Source organism: Schistocerca nitens, chromosome 1, assembly GCF_023898315.1.
Source record: "Schistocerca nitens isolate TAMUIC-IGC-003100 chromosome 1, iqSchNite1.1, whole genome shotgun sequence".
NCBI lineage: Eukaryota > Metazoa > Arthropoda > Insecta > Orthoptera > Acrididae > Schistocerca > Schistocerca nitens.
In genome coordinates this window covers 38,486,639-38,508,222 of record NC_064614.1, presented here as the reverse complement: position 1 = coordinate 38,508,222, position 21,584 = coordinate 38,486,639, and the positions used below count along the sequence as shown (strand labels likewise).

The following is a 21,584-nucleotide window of genomic DNA, read 5'->3' as shown; positions in this document are numbered from 1 at the left end:
TGGTCACAGATACTTAGTGAAAGGAAACAAAACAGCATGAGAAAACATGATACTAAAAAAGAAATGCCATGAAGTAAATAACACTACATTTAATAGCAGCAATAAACACACTAAAAGATTTTATTTAATTGTACAAGATGTAATAATGATCAAATGTGACTGGATACAGCTGATGTAGTTGTCAAATTTGAACATTAACCTATGAATACATTAAACAAACTTAAATAATTTAGGAGTAAAGGAGATAGTCAATCCTTTCTCAAGCTACAGTATAAATACATACACGGGGGTAGTGGGAGAGACAGGCAGGACACAGGAAGAGGGATTGGGGAGGCAGCTTGGGACCCAGAGGGTTTACTAGCTACGAAAGTGAGAGTGATTTGGGATATGTATGAGCAAGTCATGTGATATGTGGGTGGTGAGGCTCTGGGTGTATGTGTGTACTCTAGCTTTAGAAAGGATTGATTCCAAAAGCTAGCAGATTTTCTTTATCTTTTGTGTGTGCTTGTCAATGACTCAATGCTTCTGCTACTTGGAAAATTGTCATCTTTAGTCCTAAATTATTCACTTTCTACCAGAACTTTCCTACTATATCTAAGCAAACCTAAAGAACTCAAATGTGAACTGTTTTCTCTAACAATCCATTTATTTCACTTATCTGTAACTACATGCCACAACTGAGCAGACATAAACTATTTCTATGATGAACTGAAAGAGTTTGTCAGGAGAAAATTATTTAACTTGGGTTTTGAAAGATACAATTTGTTACTAACAACCTTAAGATATTGTGAATTCCTGTTGACAATATTAGGAGAAGGAAAGTTGCTACTCACCATATAGCAGAGATACAGCGTTGTACATAGGCATAATAAAAAGACTCTCACAATAATAGCTTTCAGCTGTTAAGGTCTTCGACAACAATAGACAGACACAAGCACATGCACACACACTCATGCAAATGCAACTGACAAACACAACTGCTGTCTCAGGCAACTATGAGCAGCAGCACCAGTGCATGATGGGAGTGGTGACTGGTTGGGGGTAACGAGAAAGCTGTGGTGGGGAGAGTGAGGGATAGTATGGTGGGGGTAGCAGACAGTGAAGTGCTGCAGGTTAGACAGAGGGCAGGGGAGATATGAGGAGGGGGGAAGAAATGGAAAAGGAGAGAAATAAAAAGACTGGGTGTTGTGGTGGAATGATGGCTGTATAGTGCTGGAATGGGAACAGGGGATGGGCTGGATGGGCTAGGACAGTGACTAACAAAGGTTGAGGCCAGGAGGGTTACAGGGACATAGTATGTATTGCAGGGAAAGTTCCCACCTGTGCAATTCAGAAAAGCTGGTGTTGGTGGGAAAGGTCCACATGGCACAGGCTATGAAGCAGTCATTGAAATGAAGGATATCATGTTTGGCAGTATGTTCAGCAACAGGGTGGTCCACTTGTTTCTTGGCTACAGTTTGTCACTGGCCATTCATGAGGACAGACAGCTTGTTGGTTGACATGCCTACATAGAATACAGCACAGTAGTTGCGGCTTAGCTTGTAGATCACATGACTGGTTTCACAGGTAGCCCTGCCTTTGATGGAATAGGAGACATTAGTGACTGGACTGGAGTAGGTGGTGGTGGGAGGATGTATGGGAAAGGTCTTGCATCTAGGTATGAGCCATGAGGTAAGGAATTGGGAGCAGGGGTTGTGTAAGGATTGACGAGTATATTGTGTAGGTTCGTTGGACATTGGAATACCCCTGTAGGAGGGATGGAAAGGATAGTGGGCAGGACATGTCTCATTTCAGGGCACAACGAGAGGTAATTGAAACCCTGGCAGAGAATGTAATTCAGTTGCTCCAGTCATGGGTGGTACTGAGTTAAAAGGGGAATGCTTCTCTGTGACCAGGACTTTTGGAGGTGGTGGGAGACAGAAGATAAGGCACAGGAGATTAGTTTTTGCACAAAGTTGGGAGGATAATTATGGTCATTGAAGGCTTCAGTGAGGCCCTTGGTATATTTCAAGAGGGCCTGCTCATCACTGCAGATGCAATGACCACAGGTGGGTAGGCTTATGGAAGGGGCTTCTTGGTATGGAATGGGTGGCATCTGTCAAAGTGGAGGAATTGCTGGTGGACACTAGGTGTGATATGGACGGAGGTACTGATGTAGCCATCTTTGAGGTGGAGGTCAACACCTAGGAAGGTGGCTTGTAGGATTGAGTAGGATCAGGTGAAGCAAATGGGGGAGAAGTTGTTGAGGTTCTGGAGGAATGTGGTTAGTGTATCCTCACCTTTGATCCAGATAGCAAAGATGTCATCAATGAATCTGAACCAGGTGAGGGGTTTAGGATTCTAGGTTTTTAGGAAGGATTTCTCTAGATGGCCCATGAATAGTTTGGCATAGGACGGTGCCATGCGGGTGCCCATAGCCATATCCTGGATTTTTTTGTAGGTAATGCCTTCAAAGGAGAAGTAATTGTGGGTGAGGTTGTAGTTGGTCATGGCAAATAGGAAGGAGGTCCTTGGTTTGGAATACATCGGGCATTGGCAAAGGTAGTGTTCAATAGCTGTAAGATCATGGGCATTAGGAATGTTAGCATACAGGGAGGTGGCATAAATAGTGACAAGCAGGGCACTGTGTGGTAAAGGGACAGGAACTGGACATCTACATCTACCTGGATACTCTGCAAATTACATTTAATTGCCTGGCAAAGGGTTCACCGAACCACCTTCACAATTCTCTATTATTCCAATCTCGTACAGTGCACAGAAAGAATGAACACCTATAACTATCCAAACAAGCTCTGATTTCCCGTATTTTATTGTGGTGTGTCAACAAAATATTTTCGATTTGGAGGAGAGAGTTGGTGATTGGAATTTCGCGAGAAGATTTTGTCACAACGAAAAACGTGTTTCTTTTAATGATGTCCAGCCCAAATCCTGTATCATTTCTGTGACACTCCCTCCCATATTTCGTGATAATACAAAACATGCTGCCATTCTTTGAACTTTTTCGATGTACTCCATCAGTCCTACCTGGTAAGGATCCCACACCGCACAGCAGTATTCTAAAAGAGGACGGACAAGCATACTGTAAGCAGTCTCCTTAGTTACACTTTCTAAGTGTCCTGCCAATAAAACACAGTCTTTGGTTAGCCTTCCCCACAACATTTCCTATGTCTTCCTTCCAATTGTTCCAGTCAATAGAGGAAAGGTTGGTATCTTCTATATAGGAGGGTACGTTGAAGGTGCTGGTGTACGAGAGCTGAGAGTCTCTCAGTGGGGCACAGTAACCAGCCACAATGGGGCATCCTGGGTGGTTAGGTTTATGGACTTTAGCAAACATGCAGAAGTTAGGAGTGCGGGGAGTGATAGGAGTGAGTGCTAAGTGGTAGTTTCCCTGCCCCAGCCCAGAGACTGGCTGTGGGGCTGGTCCCGTAGGTGCCTGTGGCCAGTCTGATACCCGTATGGTGTGCAGCATCAATCATCTTCAGGTACAAAGGCCTCACTGACCTATACACTCTGTACACGTAGTCCAGTCACAGTTGCACAAAAGCCCTGTAAAACTGCAGGAGATGCACCATGTCTGCTCCCCTAGACCATGGCTAATATATTTCAAAATGTTTAGTGGCTTCTGGAACCTTATCTTCAGGTCCTTGAGGTGTGGTAATCAAGACAGCTTGGAATAAAAAAAAATGAGGCCCAAAAACTGCACAGAATCTATAAAAGGGAGTGTGGTGTTCCACATATGCAATTCAGGTAAAGTAAAAATAAGACGAGAATGACTAAAACGAACACATACACACACTTCTCAGCAGAAAATATAAAACTAGTCTTTGTAGCTCACTCCTTCAGCCTTTTTCCTGTAAGCTGCAACTGATGAATTACTGTGTCCATACTGGAGGAGGAAGAGAAAACTGCAAAATCATCCACAAATAAGCATTGCACCACAGATGTGATACTGTTTATTGGTATGGCAAAGAGGGTAACACTTAAAACATTGCTCTGAGGAACACCATTCTCCTGCTCAAAACTATTCAACAGTATATTACCAATTCGTTAGTCAAAAAAGCGCTTCAATAAGAAAGACTGAATAAAGATGGAGAGATGGCCACAGAAGCCCCATTGGTGGAGCTGTCCAAGAATATGGTGTCTCCAAGTAGTAGCCTATGATATCAAAAAACATATCTATACAACGTCATTTATATAGGAAAGCCTGCTGCATAGCCGCCTCTAGCAACGTCAGGTTGTTAATAGTGGGTCGAAGTCTCCTGAATCTACACTGAGAGCAACTTAGTATCTGCCTGGTCTCTCACACCCAGAGCAGATGACGGTTAACCATTCGCTCCAAGGTCTTTCTTATACAGGTCATTAAGACGACACTCTGGTAACCACTGGGCGATTGTGTATCCTTTCTCTTTTTGAGAAGTGATACCAAAACTACCTCTGTCCACAACTTGAGAAAGTTGCCTGTCTGCCATATAAAAGTAAAACATTGTAAGAGGACTTCCTTTGACTCTGGTTACAAGTTCCACGGCATGCTGTATCAGATTTAGTTGTGACCAGGTGCAGTATCACAAGCCACAGACAGTGCTGAATCCAGCTCCCAGATGGATAACTCACAGTAGTTGTTAGACCTGAAGTCCAGCTCATCTCTTTCCATGGTGGCACAGTAATGACGGAACACTGGATCCTGGTGGGAAGTGGCAGTAGACAGCACAAAATGCTCTGCCATTGTCTGTGCAATGTGTCCAGGTGTTATTTGGAGGCACCCCTGCTGTAGATAACTGACTGCATTTACCTCCTGATGGCTTCCCATACTGTAGTAGAACAAATGGAATGGTTGATAGACTCCAGGAACACTTTCCATGACCACTTCTTGCTCTCCTTAACTATGCATCGAGCCTATGCTCTTGTTAATTGAAATGGTACAAGATATTCCACTGTTGGGCGGCACTTGTACCATCGCATAGCTGCATGCCTGGCCTGGATGACTTAATGGCACTCATTAGTCCTCCAAGGGACAGATGGCCTCCTAGCATGATGGGAGACCTTTGGGATGGAGAAGTCAGCAGCATGGTGAATTACTCGTGTGAGATGGTCCACCCACTCCTGGATACTGTCATGGCAATCAACCACAGATAGCTGGCTGAACAGCATCCAGTTCACTCTGCTGCTCATCCATTGTGGTCATTTCCTTTCAGGATGAGGTCCATCCAGCAGACAAATGTGGAGCAGGAAAGTGGTCACTAGAAGGAAGGTCATCAATGACATCCCACAGAACAGAGTCTGCAAGGGCTGGAGAGCAGAAAGAGAGGTTGATGCATGAGAATGACCCAGCAGCAACACAGAAATGAGTGGGAGTGTATGCGTAGAGGATGTACAGCACATGAGACGCCATGTAGCTTTAAAAAGCCCAACGCCGAGGGTAAGTAGAGATCGAGCTCCATACTACATTATGGTTGTTGAGGTCTCCCAGTTGAGGAAAAGGTCAGGGTAGCTGTTCTATAAGATCTGTTAGAGCCTCAGAATGAATAGCATCATGTGGAGGTAAAAGTAGTGAGCAGTGATTGATCCTCTAATACAGATGAACTTGAACTGCAACCACATGCTAGGTGGGGAGCAGAGGAGTTATGCATGTTATCGACAAACAAAGTGACCCCTCCCTTGGCCCTTTCGCCAGCCAGGTCATTCTTGCAATAGAATGTGCAGTGGCATCACATGCTTTAAAACACATTTCCTGCAAATACAAGCACAGCCTATTTCAGAAGTTTCAGTTTCTCCACATGTGTCCTGAACCCAGTAAATTTCCACTGTAATATGGGTGCTATCTATCAAAGTGGTTGCACTTTCCCCCTGTCTTTCCACCAAGGAGGTGAGACCATAATGGGTGGAGGCTCAGTGTTGAGCCGAAATGTGTGCCCCAGGCCAACATCAAGAGCCATCGGCTCTGGAGGTGAGTCATGAGAGATGTCGTAGAGAGAGATGATGTTGCCATTGTCAGGCTGCTTGCTCCATGTCTCCACTGGCATATGACTCTTTGCCTTAGACCTCTTCTTCTTCTTCTCCTTTTTTTCTGTTCTGGGCGAAGTTAGGGGCTTTGAAGTAACAGCACGAGCACAAGTGCATTGATAAATGCAGGTATTAGTGCCAACACTAGCAACATTTGTTTGTGTAGCTGTATCCGTCTTCTGTACTTACTGCTTAAGAACTGATGCAAAGGAGGTAGTGAACGTCAAGGGCTGCATGACCTTGTAGATCTTTTTGGCCTCACTATACAAGATACGCTTAGTTTTTTTTGATCACCTGTATCTTCCTTTCTTCAAGGAAGACACTGCAGTTCCTACTTCAGACAGGGTGATCCCCAGAGCAGTTTACACACTTCGGAGCAGATGAACAATCAGATCCTTCATGGGTGGCCTTACCACATTTGCAACAAGTCGCTTCTCTCTTACAACCTAAGGTGATGTGCCCAAAGAGCTGGTATGTAAAACTATGCACAGAGTTTGGGACATATGGCCGCACACTGAAGTGAAAAACCTGCCTTAATGTGCTCTGGAGGTTTCATGATTTGTCGGATTTCACAAGATCACCATCCACCCTTTTCATGACACTCTCCACAGCAGCTACTCCTTCTTGGGACCACTCAACTTTCAGTTTTTCCTTCGAAATGTCCATCAGATCCCTGCATATCACAACACCTTTGCTGTAATTCAACGTGGTATGGAGCTTAGTTTCGATTGCATACTCCCCAAGACATTTCGCTTTCTGCAGGTTTTCTGCCTGTTGGGAAGTAGAGATTTTGATCAATAGTGACCATCACATAGCTGCTTCAATGATTTTAACGTCCTTGCAATGCCCTCTAAACCCTTTTGAATGTAAACAGGGGGAGACCTTCTGAAAGGTTCTCTCTCTCCTTTTAACTATCAAAAATACAATATGTCCTGCAGCATGCATTCTGTTACTAAATACTGAATTATTTTTAACAACTCCAGAATCTGGAGGCTTTGTCACACGAAGCCTCTTGAGTGACTGGCTGTTGGTACCTACCAGTGGCCACCTGTTCCACTGGGAGGAGGAGAAAAAGATTTTGAGGGGTCTAGCTCAGTTCCACGAGCAGCTAGGGAAAGAAATAGCACCTACATAGAGCCCCTGCGTGCCTTATACAACTGACAGGTTACCCAAAGGTTGCACACTAACAACTGTTCCACCTCAACAGCCACATATCTCATCAGGGCAAAGCACACCTTGAGATTGGGGGTATTTTATAGAGGTTTTCACCATAGTCATGATCTGGGCCGTCAAGCAACATCCCCATCCCATGTGACACACAACATTCCTCTGCCATATTAGACAGTGGTTGCTGGAGCATGCCCAGACCTTATTGTGATAGGAAACTGGCAGCACTTACCAGCCCCCAGCCTGTACCTAGCAAACAAATGCTAAGCCGCTGAGGGCTCCCCATTGGAGTGGGGAGGGGGGCTGTGTGGGGACAATGACTTGCACAATTTGTTGTTGCATCTAAAATCAGAGACTAAGGAACAAAATGGGTAATTTCATAGCTTTGTTTTAAATTGTTTGTTCAGTCTGTTCACGGTACCTGGCTTAAGTTCAAGAATATTTTTCAGTGTCTGATATTTATGATAATAAAGTTATTTAATTATATTACAACAGTACACAAGTGCTACTGTGCCTACTTATCCTAACAGAATTTCCAACAAGCCCACTACAGGGACTGGCGAGGCAGAGTTTCCTGATATGAGGATCCAGCAGTGATGAACATTCCAAATTTATGACATTTTTAAAGGCTTGAGCTGAAGATGTGGCAAAATTACAAATAGCTTCACGATGAAATCAAAATGAAACTGTCGAAGTGATGGCAACCACAGGATGCTGGTTATTTTTCAATCTTATTGGATGAAACTTCTAACATGGCCCAATCTGAGTAAGTCTGTTTGTCTTAGAGTGGTCTGAGGATATAACAATGAATATGATATGTCCCTTGTCAGGTAGGTACAATGAGAACACTACCCAGATAAACAATGTAGAACAAGTTTATTTTAATATTCTAGATCGCAAATCTCCTCTGTAGAGCTTTATGTTACATACAAATGAAAGCTTGTTTGATAGACTGAGTCTCAACAAGGAAGATAAATAATGATTCAGTGAGTAACAAAATGGTTTAAGTCCAGATTCCCTTGAAATGATCTGGTGTTAACAACACAGTTATTAGTTGGCATAAGACCAAAGTCAGAAGAAGTCAAGTTACTGCCCTAATCTACATAGATATTAGAAGTTAAACACAGTGTGGCAACTGTCCGTTGATGGTTGCTTAGTGAGAGGTCTGTTTGAATGACCACTATTCTGGTTGGTGACTGGCCCAGACAACTTGAAGGAATAGCTGACACTGAACTTCCTCCCTGTTGTTTGCGCCGGCACAAATACTGTCGCTGCACAAGATGCAGTATGCTAGCAGACACATGACATCACGCAGGAAAATAGTGCCTATGATTACAGCTCCATTGTCATGGAAGCACGATCAGCTGGCAGCGAACTGAGAACATTTTGTGACAGCTGCCAGAGACCCCGAGGACAACAAGTAAGCAACAAGTTGTCCAGAACATTTACCATCAACAATTCAGATGAGTGTGAATCAGTGTTTAACTTGCAAGTGCTTGTGCCTGTTGTGGCAGGTGACACTTGAAGCATAGCCACTTGTGGGATATGAGGGTGTTGCAGGTTGTGTCTTGTAGGACGAACACAGCATCCCGCCCTCCAGGGAAGAAATGGCGAACTCATCTTTGTGAAGGGAGACAGTCATACCTCCATCCTCCCATTAGAAAACGATGGCGGGACAGGCAGAAGACATGTGGCGAGGAGCTATTGTGGTGTCAGGCTTGAAATTGGAAATTTGTGGTAAGATCTTAAGGTACCAAACTGCTGAGGTCATCGGTCCCTAAGCTTACACACTACTTAATCTAACTTAAACTAACTTACGCTAAGGATAACACACACACCCATGCCTGATGGAGGACTCAAACTTCCGATGGGGAGAGTCGCACTGACGGTGACAAGACACCTTACACCGCACGGCTACCCTGTGCGGCTGTCAGGCTCGAGGAAGTGGCTGGCGTAAGAGCTGCCGAGCAGCCGTGTCTATAGGCCAAGACTGGCAGTGGCTGAGGAGTGAGTCATTGGGAGCCAATCTACAAAGATACCAAAAATAGGAATAGACAAAATATACTCAGATGGTTGATAGTGGTGCGACATCACCGTGGAAATGACAAAGGCAAAATGCACCAGAAGAGCAGACGTGAGTGCGAATCACTGAGAAGTACAATTATTGTGCCCAGAAGGCATGGATGGATGTGGGAACAAACGGAATGGTAATGATTGGGTCCTGAGGGCATAAATGGGTGCTGAAGCACTTAGGAAGTAAAATCGTTGGACTCAGAGGACATAGATGGTAGTGGGAGTACTTGGGATGTAAAATTATTGTGCCTGGAGGGCATACTTGAGTGCGGGAGCAGTGGAGAAATCAGAAAGCAAGTGCACATACACTCCTGGAAATTGAAATAAGAACACCGTGAATTCATTGTCCCAGGAAGGGGAAACTTGTTTGACACATTCCTGGGGTCAGATACATCACATGATCACACTGACAGGCACATAGACACAGGCAACAGAGCATGCACAATGTCGGCACTAGTACAGTGTATATCCACCTTTCGCAGCAATGCAGGCTGCTATTCTCCCATGGAGACGATCGTAGAGATGCTGGATGTAGTCCTGTGGAACGGCTTGCCATGCCATTTCCACCTGGCGCCTCAGTTGGACCAGCGTTCGTGCTGGACGTGCAGACCGCGTGAGACGACGCTTCATCCAGTCCCAAACATGCTCAATGGGGGACAGATCCGGAGATCTTGCTGGCCAGGGTAGTTGACTTACACCTTCTAGAGCACGTAGGGTGGCACGGGATACATGCGGACGTGCATTGTCCTGTTGGAACAGCAAGTTCCCTTGCCGGTCTAGGAATGGTAGAACGATGGGTTCGATGACGGTTTGGATGTACCGTGCACTATTCAGTGTCCCCTCGACGATCACCAGTGGTGTACGGCCAGTGTAGGAGTTCGCTCCCTACACCATGATGCCGGGTGTTGGCCCTGTGTGCCTCGGTCGTATGCAGTCCTGATTGTGGCGCTCACCTGCACGGCGCCAAACACGCATACGACCATCATTGGCACCAAGGCAGAAGCGACTCTCATCGCTGAAGACGACACGTCTCCATTCGTCCCTCCATTCACGCCTGTCGCGACACCACTGGAGGCGGGCTGCACGATGTTGGGGCGTGAGCGGAAGACGGCCTAACCTTCCGCCGACCACTGGCGACAACATCGATGTACTGTGGAGACCTCACACCCCACGTGTTGAGCAATTCGGCGGTACGCCCACCCGGCCTCCCGCATGCCCACTATACGCCCTCGCTCAAAGTCCGTCAACTGCACATACGGTTCACGTCCACGCTGTCGCGGCATGCTACCAGTGTTAAAGACTGCGATGGAGCTCCGTATGCCACGGCAAACTGGCTGACACTGACGGCGGCGGTGCACAAATGCTGCGCAGCTAGCGCCATTCGACAGCCAACACCGCGGTTCCTGGTGTGTCCGCTGTGCCGTGTGTGTTATCATTGCTTGTACAGCCCTCTCGCAGTGTCCGGAGCAAGTATGGTGGGTCTGACACACCGGTGTCAATGTGTTCTTTTTTCCATTTCCAGGAGTGTATTAAGCACAGCAAGAATAAATGGAAAATATGTACATGGATTAGACATACAGAAGAGGATCAGAAATTGCATATGAGGATTAGACACAGGGTGCACCTGGGGACAGGAAACAAGCACGACTGCTGAGGCTCGCTGGTGGGAGTCGCTGTTAGGTCCATGCGTGGGAAAATATTTGATCATAGGCTCTGGTTCTGTGCAGAAGGAGAAAGCCATGGCAATGCTGTCTGGAGGCAATTGACTATGGAGGTGCATTGTGGACCATGACTGGGTACCTCCCATGACAGGATAATGGATAGCTTCTGCAAAAGGGATCTCTGCATCTGCTGGATGTGGTGCAAGGAAGATACGACTTGAGAAATTGCTTCTACATCAAGGATGAACGTACTTGTCGCCACTTGATACGACGAAATGTCAGGTGATGGTTTGGGAACCAATTGTGGCAAAGGAGTTGAGGAAAAATTGTTTTTCCATGACGCCAGTTGATGCAAAGAAATTTTTAGTGGTGGTGCTGGAGCAAATGGTGGCACCAGAGCTGATGAAAATGTTTACCCACACCGTCAAATGGCAGGACAGAACGTAGGAGCTGGCACCAGTGGTGGGATGAAAATGTTGAGCGCTGGAATCAAAAGAAAACACTTCCACTTGGCATGGATGAGGAACAGAGTTCAGAAGAAAATACCATGTCGCCAAATGTTCTGGGACTAAACTTGAAGGAGATAAGAGGGGTACTGAGGCCATAAAAAATCCTCATCACCAACTGATATGTTGTGCACTGGTTGAGGTGCAATGAGAAAATCGCTGAGGTAAAGAATGTAGAACTGTTTATTTAATATTCTACAGCACAAGTCTCCTTTATGGAGTTTTATGTTACATACAAATGAAATTTTTTTTGGTGGTATTTTGAGTCCCAACAATAAATACAAATAATGATTAAGTACCCAAAGACCAAAGTGAGTAATGAAAAGGTTTAATTTCAGATTAACTTGGAATGATCTGGAGATAACAACACAGTCAGTAGTTGATGGAAGGCCAAACTCAGAAGAAGCACTCATTGTCTTAATCTTTGTAGAGATTAGGATCTAAACACAGCACAGCAAATTTCCGACGATAATTCCTTGGCAAGATCTATGATTGATGGACCACAAAAATGGTCGGTGCCTGACCCAGAGACCTTGAGTGAGTAATTGGTCCGACGGCTGAGACCAACCTGATGTTCCACGGTTGAGCGTAAATACTGTTCCTGCACACGGATATGGAGTGAGCTGCTAGTGGGCATGTGTAGATGTGTTTTAATGAAAAACTTGTATGTTGTTTCAAAAACCATATAGTCTATGTCTGTCTGAATGTCTGACAGAGTATCGTTTAACATTTTAAGTAAATCGATCAAGAACTTTTCGAGGTTTTTGCTAACAATATTTCACTATTATATTACCGTGTAAAAATTTGAAATAAATCTGCCAAGTACTGTCTGACAGTTCATTAGGGTAAATATTTGAAGCAAATCAGTCAAGAACACTTTGAGATTTTAGGTAATAAAGTTTCCCCCTATATACGTTACATATTTATATATAATATGTATTAAAATAGGTAGCCGCTACATAAAAACACACGCCTATTCACAAGTAACGTTTTGTCAAAATTTCAAAGCAATCGGTGAAGAACTTTCAGAGTTTAAAATATCGAACAAACGAACATTCAAATTTTACATATGAATATGTGGAGTTACAATACCAATTGTTACTCTAGATGAGTCGTTCACCAGTCAGGACTGGACAGATGCTTCTAACTAACGCCCTATATCCCTTTTAACATGCTGCTCCAAAGTTATCAAGAAACTGATGCATAGGAGAATTGTAGAACACCTGAATTTCCACAAGGCTCTTAGTCAATGCCAATTTGTTTTCCAAACAGGCCTGTCAACTGATTAAGCCATATTCTCCTTTACTAATAATGTTCTAGAAGCACTGAACAATAAATTGGCTCCAGTTGGTATTTTTTGTGACTTAACCAAAGCCTTTGACTGTGTCAGCCATGAAATCCTCCTTTCAAAGGCAGCCTATTGTGGTTTAACTGACACAGTGGGAATGTGGCTCAGATCATACCTGACTGACTGAAAGCAGAGGGTATTGCTGAATCATGAAGATGGCTCAATAGCTTCATCTGGCTGGGGAACAGTTAGTGTAGGCGTGCCGCAAGGTTCGGTGCTTGGCCCTTTGCTCTTTCTTATTTTTATTAATGACCTTCCTCACTGTTCTAAGGCTACCATCAAATTTACTATTTTCGCAGATAATAAATCTTTTGTAATTGAAAAAACACCTGAAAATGATATTGCATCATCTGCCAACTTGGTGTTCCGTGACCTCCATAAGTGGTTCAGATGCAATGGCCTAACATTAAATCTAAAAAAAGAAAAGAAAAACCGTTCATACACTTCCATGTGGCTCACAAAGTTCAGGATGACATAAGTCTAAGATGTAATGATCAAGATATGCATCAAGTTTATTCAACAAAATTTTTAGGCCTCCACATTGACAATAAATTACATTGGTCTTGCCATATTTTGGACTTGAGAAAAAGACTTACTTCAGCAACTTATGCTCTACGTATTATAGCAACAACTGCTAACAGTGATGCTGTTATGGCTGCTTATTTTGGCTAATTCCATTCATTGTTCTCCTATGGCTTAATATTCTGGGGTAACCAACCAATGGCAAATAAAGTATTTGTAACTCAGAAAAGAGCAATTCGAATTATAAGTGGAGTTAACAGGAATCATTCATGCAGAAATCTTTTTAAAACCACAAAATATTAACAATGACCTCACAATATATCTTATCCCTTATGTGCTTTTCAGCTAAGAACCTATACATGTACAAAATGAATACTTCTTATCATGACTGTGACGCAAGAACAAAACATGACTTTCATATTGACAGAAAAAACTTAGAGTCTGATACAAAAGGGAGTATACTACTCAAGCATAAAGGTGTTTAATGCACTCCCGTCTGACAAAAAAAATCTTACCAGTGAAATGCCAAAATTTAAGAGTAAATTGAAGGAATATCTTCTGTAAAAAGCATTTTACTCTCTTAATCAATTCTTTAATGTAACATTGTAACTTAGATGTAATACTTTACTAGTAATATTTGCTAGCCACTTTGTAACTTAATACACCTTACACCAGTATGGGAATTCTTGTTCAGGCAATTGGCACTATCAAATTCCTGCTATAGTTTGTAATATGGAAAATTGTAATTTATTATTTTATCGTTTTATACCTCTGTTTTACCATAGAAAATGCTTAAGCCTGTAACTATTAACATATTTTGTTTCTTATACACCAATTGCAATTTACATTTGTTAGCATATACAAGTAGGCTACTGTGTTAATTTATATTGTGGCTCGTTCCATATCCATGCAATTCTTTTGTGTACCGGATCTACGGAACACAAATAAATAAATAAATTACAAGGTTAAGATTACACGATCATTATAATACATGAACACATCAGCATACGTATGCATAATAATACAGGACTAATTTTCATAAGAATAGCATAGCACTTAATGATATATAGAGTATGTCCTGCTTTTTGTCGTAGATTCTGCGACATCTTTCACGAATTCCAAGGATGCATTTCTGTATTTAGATGGTCGAACATTTCAATAGCTTATGATGGAAAACTGTCCCGTTCATGGAGAGCTGACAACTTGGGATGCCTATGTTTTCCTCGGTGCCTAAATTGTGGACGCCAGTCCCGTTGGTGAATGTTTCATCATTTTGTCTCACATACATGAGACAGGTGAATCTGTAATAACTGAAAATTGGCATCACTCCTAGACCTGTATGAAGATGGGTTTGCAGTGGTCCAGTTTCCTGCTTGATGTTGTGATCCCTATCGCTTTTCTTTCTTTTGTTATTGTAAAATTCTCTAGCAGCCTGTGGACTCACTCCACAGTAACAGGCCAGAGCTGTTATGGCTGTGGAACAGTGAATAATACACTATTGGCAGATACTGATCAGTTATTACATGTCTCAGTTTCCTCAGGATGTAGGTATGTGACTTGTGACAGTTTGTCACACACATAGGCAGTGTGTTCATTCAAAGTGAGTTTACTATCCATGATGAACCCCAGAAGCTTCACAGCGTCTGCATTTTTCACGTATTATTTGTCACTGAGGCTGCATAGCAACTATTTTCATTTTGTTTATGGCAAATCATTGCATTCTAGTGTCAATCAAAGTGTCAACTTCTTCTTGAGCCTTTCTGGCGTCAATGCCGTTTGAGTAAAGAGTTATGTCATCTGCGATGCAAGTACTATCCATGTGAGCTTAAATCATTTAAAAATACTGGGAACAGGAGAGGGTCCATTACCGATCCCTGTAGCTTGCTATACTCCAACTTCGTTCACATGATAATACTCACTGGACTGATACAATCTGCCTTTTGTTTTCCAAATAATGTTTGAGAGTTGCCATACTTTGATGCGGACTTTGTCTGCCACCATCTCGTGTGCACATATTAGGATGCCACCTTTGTCTACCAAAGTGTATCATGTGACAAAAACAATGAAGTTATTCAGTTCTCACATAGTTCCTCCCTCCCCACCCCCCCATTTTACAGTAATAAATAATAAATACATCATTCTCTGCTTACTAATTTCGGTTGTGAAAGTAGACCTAAACATCAGTCGCTGAGTGAAGAAACGCTATGGCTGATACTATAAACTGTGAACGTAAATGTTTCCACAAACCACATTACAGATGGTATTACATCGACATGTTGGCACCTTTCAAACTGAATTATCATTCAAAGTGTTTTGAGACTTATTACTAGCAGTTAGTTAGTTTTCAAAGGTGAATATTGTGATGTAACTGAATATTGTGGTTTCATTGAGGGGTCTCACCCCCCTTGGCACAGTCGTCGACTGTAACTTGATCACTATTACACATTATTAATTTGCTAGGATCTTATCAGTTACTTCTGTGTTCAATAACGTTGCACAATTTATGTAAGTGTGAGCTTCTCATTCAATTTCCTTTCTCATTATCGAAGTCAGATAGCGTTACAACATTATTAGGTCATGAATTTGTTTATAACAAGACATGCCGGCACTAAATCTGTGGTTAATGATTGTACTTGCTTCGGTAGTTCATTTTCTAAAAGAGTTGCCACCTTACAGGTGTTACACTAGTGCACCAGCTGTTTCTGGCAAAAGTTCAGGTTTGCATTCATGAATATGCAAAGATGAGACTCGAGCATTACTTTTGCATTTTAATGCCCATAATCTTAACCTCATCATGCGAGATGAAATTGGAAAAAGTTTTACCGGTAAGAGAATTTATTACAGTAATGGAGGATGTAATAAACCTTGTATGGGGCTCTTTGAATCAGAGAAAGAAATGGATAATTACACTGACGGAAAAAAATCGCAACACCAAAAAATAGTTCATGTGGAATAATGAAATTACTAGAATACATTTGTCTAGGAAACATTTGTAACTGCTTATCATTGCAAGAACACAGGTTAATGTAGCCGCGAGATAAGCCATTGCAAATGTGAACCGCTGGTTCGGTACATTAGTAACGTGTGTAACAGCCAGAATATTGTATGAAAGCACGCACATGTGCATGCATTGTGTTTTACAGGTGCCAGATGTCAGTTCGTGGGACCCAGTTCCACGCCTGTTGCACTTGGTTGGTCAATACAGTAATGGTAAATGCTGTCTGTGGATGATGCTGGATGTCATGCAATAATGTCCCCTATGTGCTGGAGACAGATCTGGTGATCGAACAGTCCAAAGTAACATGTCAACACTCTGCAGAGCATGTTAGGTTCTAACAGAGAGTTATCCTGTTGGAATATACCATTTGGAATATTGTTCATCAATGGCAGCACAACAGGTCGAATCATCAGACTGACATACAAATTTGCTGTCAGGGCACCAAGGCGGCCTGACCTGCCTCGTAAGGGGCCTCCTGGGCAATGACGCCAAACACTCATTTCAATTTTTTACTGGTCATTTAGCTGTCCAGGCACGACTCACGACGCGACTTCATAGCGTCCTTTCTACCATTAAATCTCTCCCGTGTACCTAGCGTGTGTAGTACACCTGGCAGGAAAGAATCTCTGCTTCATAATTCTTTCGGTGAGTGTATTGTCTGGATTCGAGTTTCAAACTGTTAGAAGGTTTCAAAACACCGCACACTGTACTGTAGAAGGAAAATTAATATATATTCGTTTTAAAAATGATTTTCATCCTCTTCACAAACTACATGAGATATTCTAGATTAAGTTCATATTGATAATCTTGCATCGTTTCGCGCAACGCTTCAGAAATCACGATTGTACGGCAGCGTGCTAAAGTCAATTGCACAACATTCCCTACAAGGTTGCTACATTCCCTAAGCCGTACTTATGAGGCGAACCCGCACTGCGCATGCCCAGTCCCATCGTGCCTAGCGCGCTGTGACAGTTGACTGCAGTAAAGACAGCAGGTATCTGGTGAGTTCGTAAACCGTTAGTAATTGTCAGTTCGTGACTTTTATTGTCTCGTACATTGCAGGTGGTTTAGGCGGAAAACCTAATTGTTTACCATGACACTAAGCGTGAGTGCTGTGTTAAGAGCTAAACTAAGATAATTTCTGATTTCCAGCAAGCGCTGGCCCCACATAAGCCTTTGTATCACAGGTCAATGAATGATTTTGCGCAAGGTAATAGATAACAGGACAGGTATCTCGCTGCTCGCCGGTGACATTCTAAGACTTGTTTTTTTGCGTGTTTGCTAATATAAGCCGTTTTTCGTATTCCGGCTCCAACTCAAAGACTTGTTTATGCTTCTCACAACAAAAAGAATTCTGCTATGCTTTGCGCTTAAATGTGGAACGTAATCGGCCTAGGCAACCAGTTATAGTTTTGGCACTATTGTGATAGAACATACTTATTTACCACGTTCATATTGTTAACTGACATTTCTTGTACATTAATACGTCATTCGTAGTTTGTGTCAGCACATAAAAACGTATATCACAGAATGTATTTTAAGACAAAAGTATCCAATAGTAAAATGAAATCCAGTAGCTCTGCTGTTTACTATTTTCAAGGGCGTTTAGCATCATTTCCAATTTCCAACAGCTCACATTTCATCGGGCAGTCTCGTAATACTCGTGTTATTCCTCTGTCTTCGATGTCTAGGCTAAATCGGACTGTTTGTCACACTATTGCATGATATACACAAAAAATATTTACACCATTATTTCCAGAAAATGAGGACTTACATTATAGAAACATGACGCTTGTAAACATGGCAGTGGCATATGTCGCTAAAAGAAACAAATATATTAAGTGTAAAGATTATGGTGGTCTTTCATCGTATTTTTCGGCCCCTTAGGAAGTGTTTACATGAGACTGTAGGTAAAACTACGCTGCCCACCTCTTTTTGTCAATAGTTTGATGACAAAACGTGCGTTTTGTTGCTGTAGGCATATGTACGTTTTGACAGTACGTGATATGATAATAGTGAGTGTAGAAACTGGGCGAAGTAAATACTGAGACTGTGCGGTGAGACGAAGTAACTATGACAATGCAACCGAGAATGGGCGGTATTGTAGCTCTGTGTCTGTGAATTGAACTGCACTTGTACTTTGACTGTGTTTTCGTACACTCAAGTACTGTGAACTTACATATTTATTCGCGTTTCGATGAACTGTCGGACGCCTATAATCAGTAACAGTCGTTATGAACTTATGCGAACTGTCTATTGTGTGTGAGTACATTCCCGCCCAGGACGATTTTTCGCGATCGCGGCATACGAATTGACTTTCTATAGAATTCGCCGTCGGCAAGTTTTATAAACTGTGTGTGGCATAAGTGAACTTAAATTGTGTGTGCCAGAAACATTAATACTGTGCACATACGGACATCTGTAACAACAATTACATCGACCAACCTGTGGCCTGCAAAACGCCACTGTAATCAGATTTGCAGCTTAATGAATACCACCGCCCGCCCGATTATGAGGAAAAATCATCAGCTGCAATCACACGACCGTGGGAGCAGATCTCAGCGTTTCACCAGGACCAGCCAGCTGCCGTCGATATCGCGACCATCGCCACGACACACAAGATAGATTTAAAAGCAGCGGTCTCCTTTCAAAGACTCTAAAATTATTGCAAACAATTTTAATTTCCTTTTGGCTGACATACACCTAACATTTGTTTTCTTTAGAATAAAAGTGTTCCCCACGAAGTGGTGTGTTCTATGTACATTGTTGACTTTCATTACCAGTAGCCATTTCCCTTTTAATTATTTCCATTCTTTTTTTTTTTACATTTTAAATCCGCTGCCGCTGCATGTGTATTTTTTATAACTTTTGGAGGGTATGTGTCTAAATTCGTGTGCCGTAGCATTTACCAGAAGTATTGTAATGCTTTGCTACTTGGACAAGGGCGCCTGCTGTTAATTTCTTAAACGTCGACCAATGACAGTGAAGCTCGCTTGCTATTGGTGCTAACATTCTATAGTGGGTAATTCAAAGGTGGGTAGCTGTCAAACCACACGGGTTGTGATTACTTTGAATGAGAGTCGTGTAAAATTGTTGGTTCATCACTCAACTTTGGTATTCTTTTGTTTATTGATGTTAGAGACAAATATTTTTTGTCAATGTCCTTAAATCTTATTTAATATGGTTATTTTATGCTAAACTGGGATAAATGCGCGGATAGATATTGTATTGGGAAGTAAAATTTGGAGAAACGTCTGTTTAGATACGGCTTGATTTGGACTGCATTAGTTAACACGGTATTTTTCTGGTATTTTGGCGATACTTAGTGACAGGGTAGAATCGCAGTCGTCACATATGGCGACCATGGAGTGACAGGACAGGGTATTTTGACTCTGTCTTAAAGAATTGCAATCTTCGGATCTCAGTTTCAAAAATTTTGATAATTAGTGGGAGTGGTTTGTTGGTGTTAGGATCAGAAAATAGACAAGATGACTATTAAAGAGGATGAGCGTGTAGCCAGTTTTAAAGTGTGGGATGACGAACAAGGGGAAAATAAAGAACATGAAATTTCCATGGAAAAGGATACAGTAATTAAGACAGAACCAGAGGTTGATAAAGATGTAGATGGAACAGGAGGGGTAAAACGTATGTTTGATGTACTGTTAGCGGAAATGAGAGGAATGAAAGAGGGCCATATAGGTTTAAGAGAAGATATAGAGGGTATAAATAAGAAAATGGAAGCTGTTAGCAAATCACAAATGGATATGGGAGAAGAACTAAAGAATTTAGATAGGAAATTTGAACAAAGGTTTGAGGATTTTAAAAGGAACTAGATGATGGGATAGAAAAGAGGATTTCAAATATAAAGTTGGATATAGGCAAAGATTTTAACAAATTTAAAGATGATGTTAAAGAGACATTTAAAGAAACTGAATTCGAGCTGATGGAAAAGCAAAAGAGTTTTAGGGAGGAGGTAAATGGAAGGGTAGATTGCTTGGATAAGAATATTGTAGCACAGGCTGAAGTGTGTGATAAAAGACAGACAGAAGTGAAGGAATATTGTGATAGAATTTTACAGGAGCATAGTAAGAAAGCTCAAGTAGAAGTGGGAAGAATCAGGGAGTCCACTTCTGTGATTGAGAAAATAGTAGGAACATTGGAAAGAAAAATAGAAGATAGGAATTGTACAGCTCCATCTGTGGTAGTACATATGAGAGATGGTAGTAGTTTTAATAATATAGTATTTGATCCTAAAGGCAACGTCCATCCAGTGGCTTTTGTGAATAGTTTATGAAGTCTGTTAACTGTAGAGTGGATTGAGAAAGATAAATTAAGGAGGGCGAGTGCATGTTTAAATGGTGAAAGTTTAGATTGGGGAGCAGATGCACCAGATAGATATGAAACTTTTGAGGATTTTGTGTCAGCTTTTCTAGCACAGTACTGGTTAAAGAAAAACAGAGTGATGTAATTGAGGCTTTTAAGGAGGCACCATGGTATGATAACCGAAATAGGGAGAGCATGAGAGAATATTGTGAAAGGTGGATCAATAGGTTGAAGCATTTGGACAGTACTTGGAGTGATCGAGATGCAATAGAAGTATTGATGGGGAAGTTACCTCCTAATAGGAGATGTGGATTAATAGGACATAATAATAATCTGAAATATTTTCTGAATAGGGTGACAGATGTGGATAGATGGCAGACAAATTGTTCTTTTGATGTAAACAGAGATTCTTGGAGGTACCAAGAGAACAGGGAACAGACCAGTAGAGTGAATCAGGTAAATGTGAGAGGTAGGGGAGAAATAGGTCGAGGGAATTTTAGGGGTAATGGTAGAGGTTATGATAGGAGAGAAAGTTTTAATACAGGAAACGGTACACCGCAACAGTAAGGGCCCATGCTGGGGCGGGTCAAGTATCAGGGCCTAGCAATGTTGCCAGTTGCCACAATGATGTCAGATGTTTTGTGATGTGCAGCAATAGTAATACTAATCATGGTGATAGGGGGTGTGGGAGTCAGAACTTACTAATTGAAGAGGTAGGGCCCAAAATTAAGTGTGGGAATAATATAGAATCGGGAGGTTCATGTATGGAGGTATTTTCTCATATGTATGATGGTGTTACAGAATATGAAAAGGAGCAAATAGACAGGGAGAAGGAGAATGAAGTGATACAAATGGAAAGTATTGAAAGTGAGGAGGAAGAGACAAGTAGTGGTAGTAGTGACAGTGAAGGGGGAGAAGAAGAGGTACCAGAGGATACGTTTCTTTTCCAGAGTAATTTGCATAGGAGTATGGGGAAGAGAACGGGC

At 42.2% G+C, this 21,584-nt stretch overlaps 2 protein-coding genes across 2 annotated transcripts in view; both read left to right on the top strand.

Moving 5' to 3' along the window:
• The window catches only part of LOC126191592 (ankyrin repeat domain-containing protein 12-like), an 88,930-nt gene that overhangs the window by 66,888 nt on the left and 458 nt on the right, over window positions 1-21,584 (top strand). The window contains exons 6-7 of the mRNA XM_049942848.1: window positions 19,746-19,920; window positions 21,400-21,549. Of these exons, the coding sequence (XP_049798805.1) occupies window positions 19,746-19,920; window positions 21,400-21,549 (325 nt within the window). The remainder of the gene's footprint in view (window positions 1-19,745; window positions 19,921-21,399; window positions 21,550-21,584) is intronic.
• The window catches only part of LOC126240775 (serine/threonine-protein phosphatase 6 regulatory ankyrin repeat subunit C-like), an 881,520-nt gene continuing 877,219 nt past the window's right edge, over window positions 17,284-21,584 (top strand). Inside the window, exon 1 of the mRNA XM_049947953.1 lies at window positions 17,284-17,485. The gene's annotated coding sequence lies outside the window, so the exon portion shown is untranslated. The remainder of the gene's footprint in view (window positions 17,486-21,584) is intronic.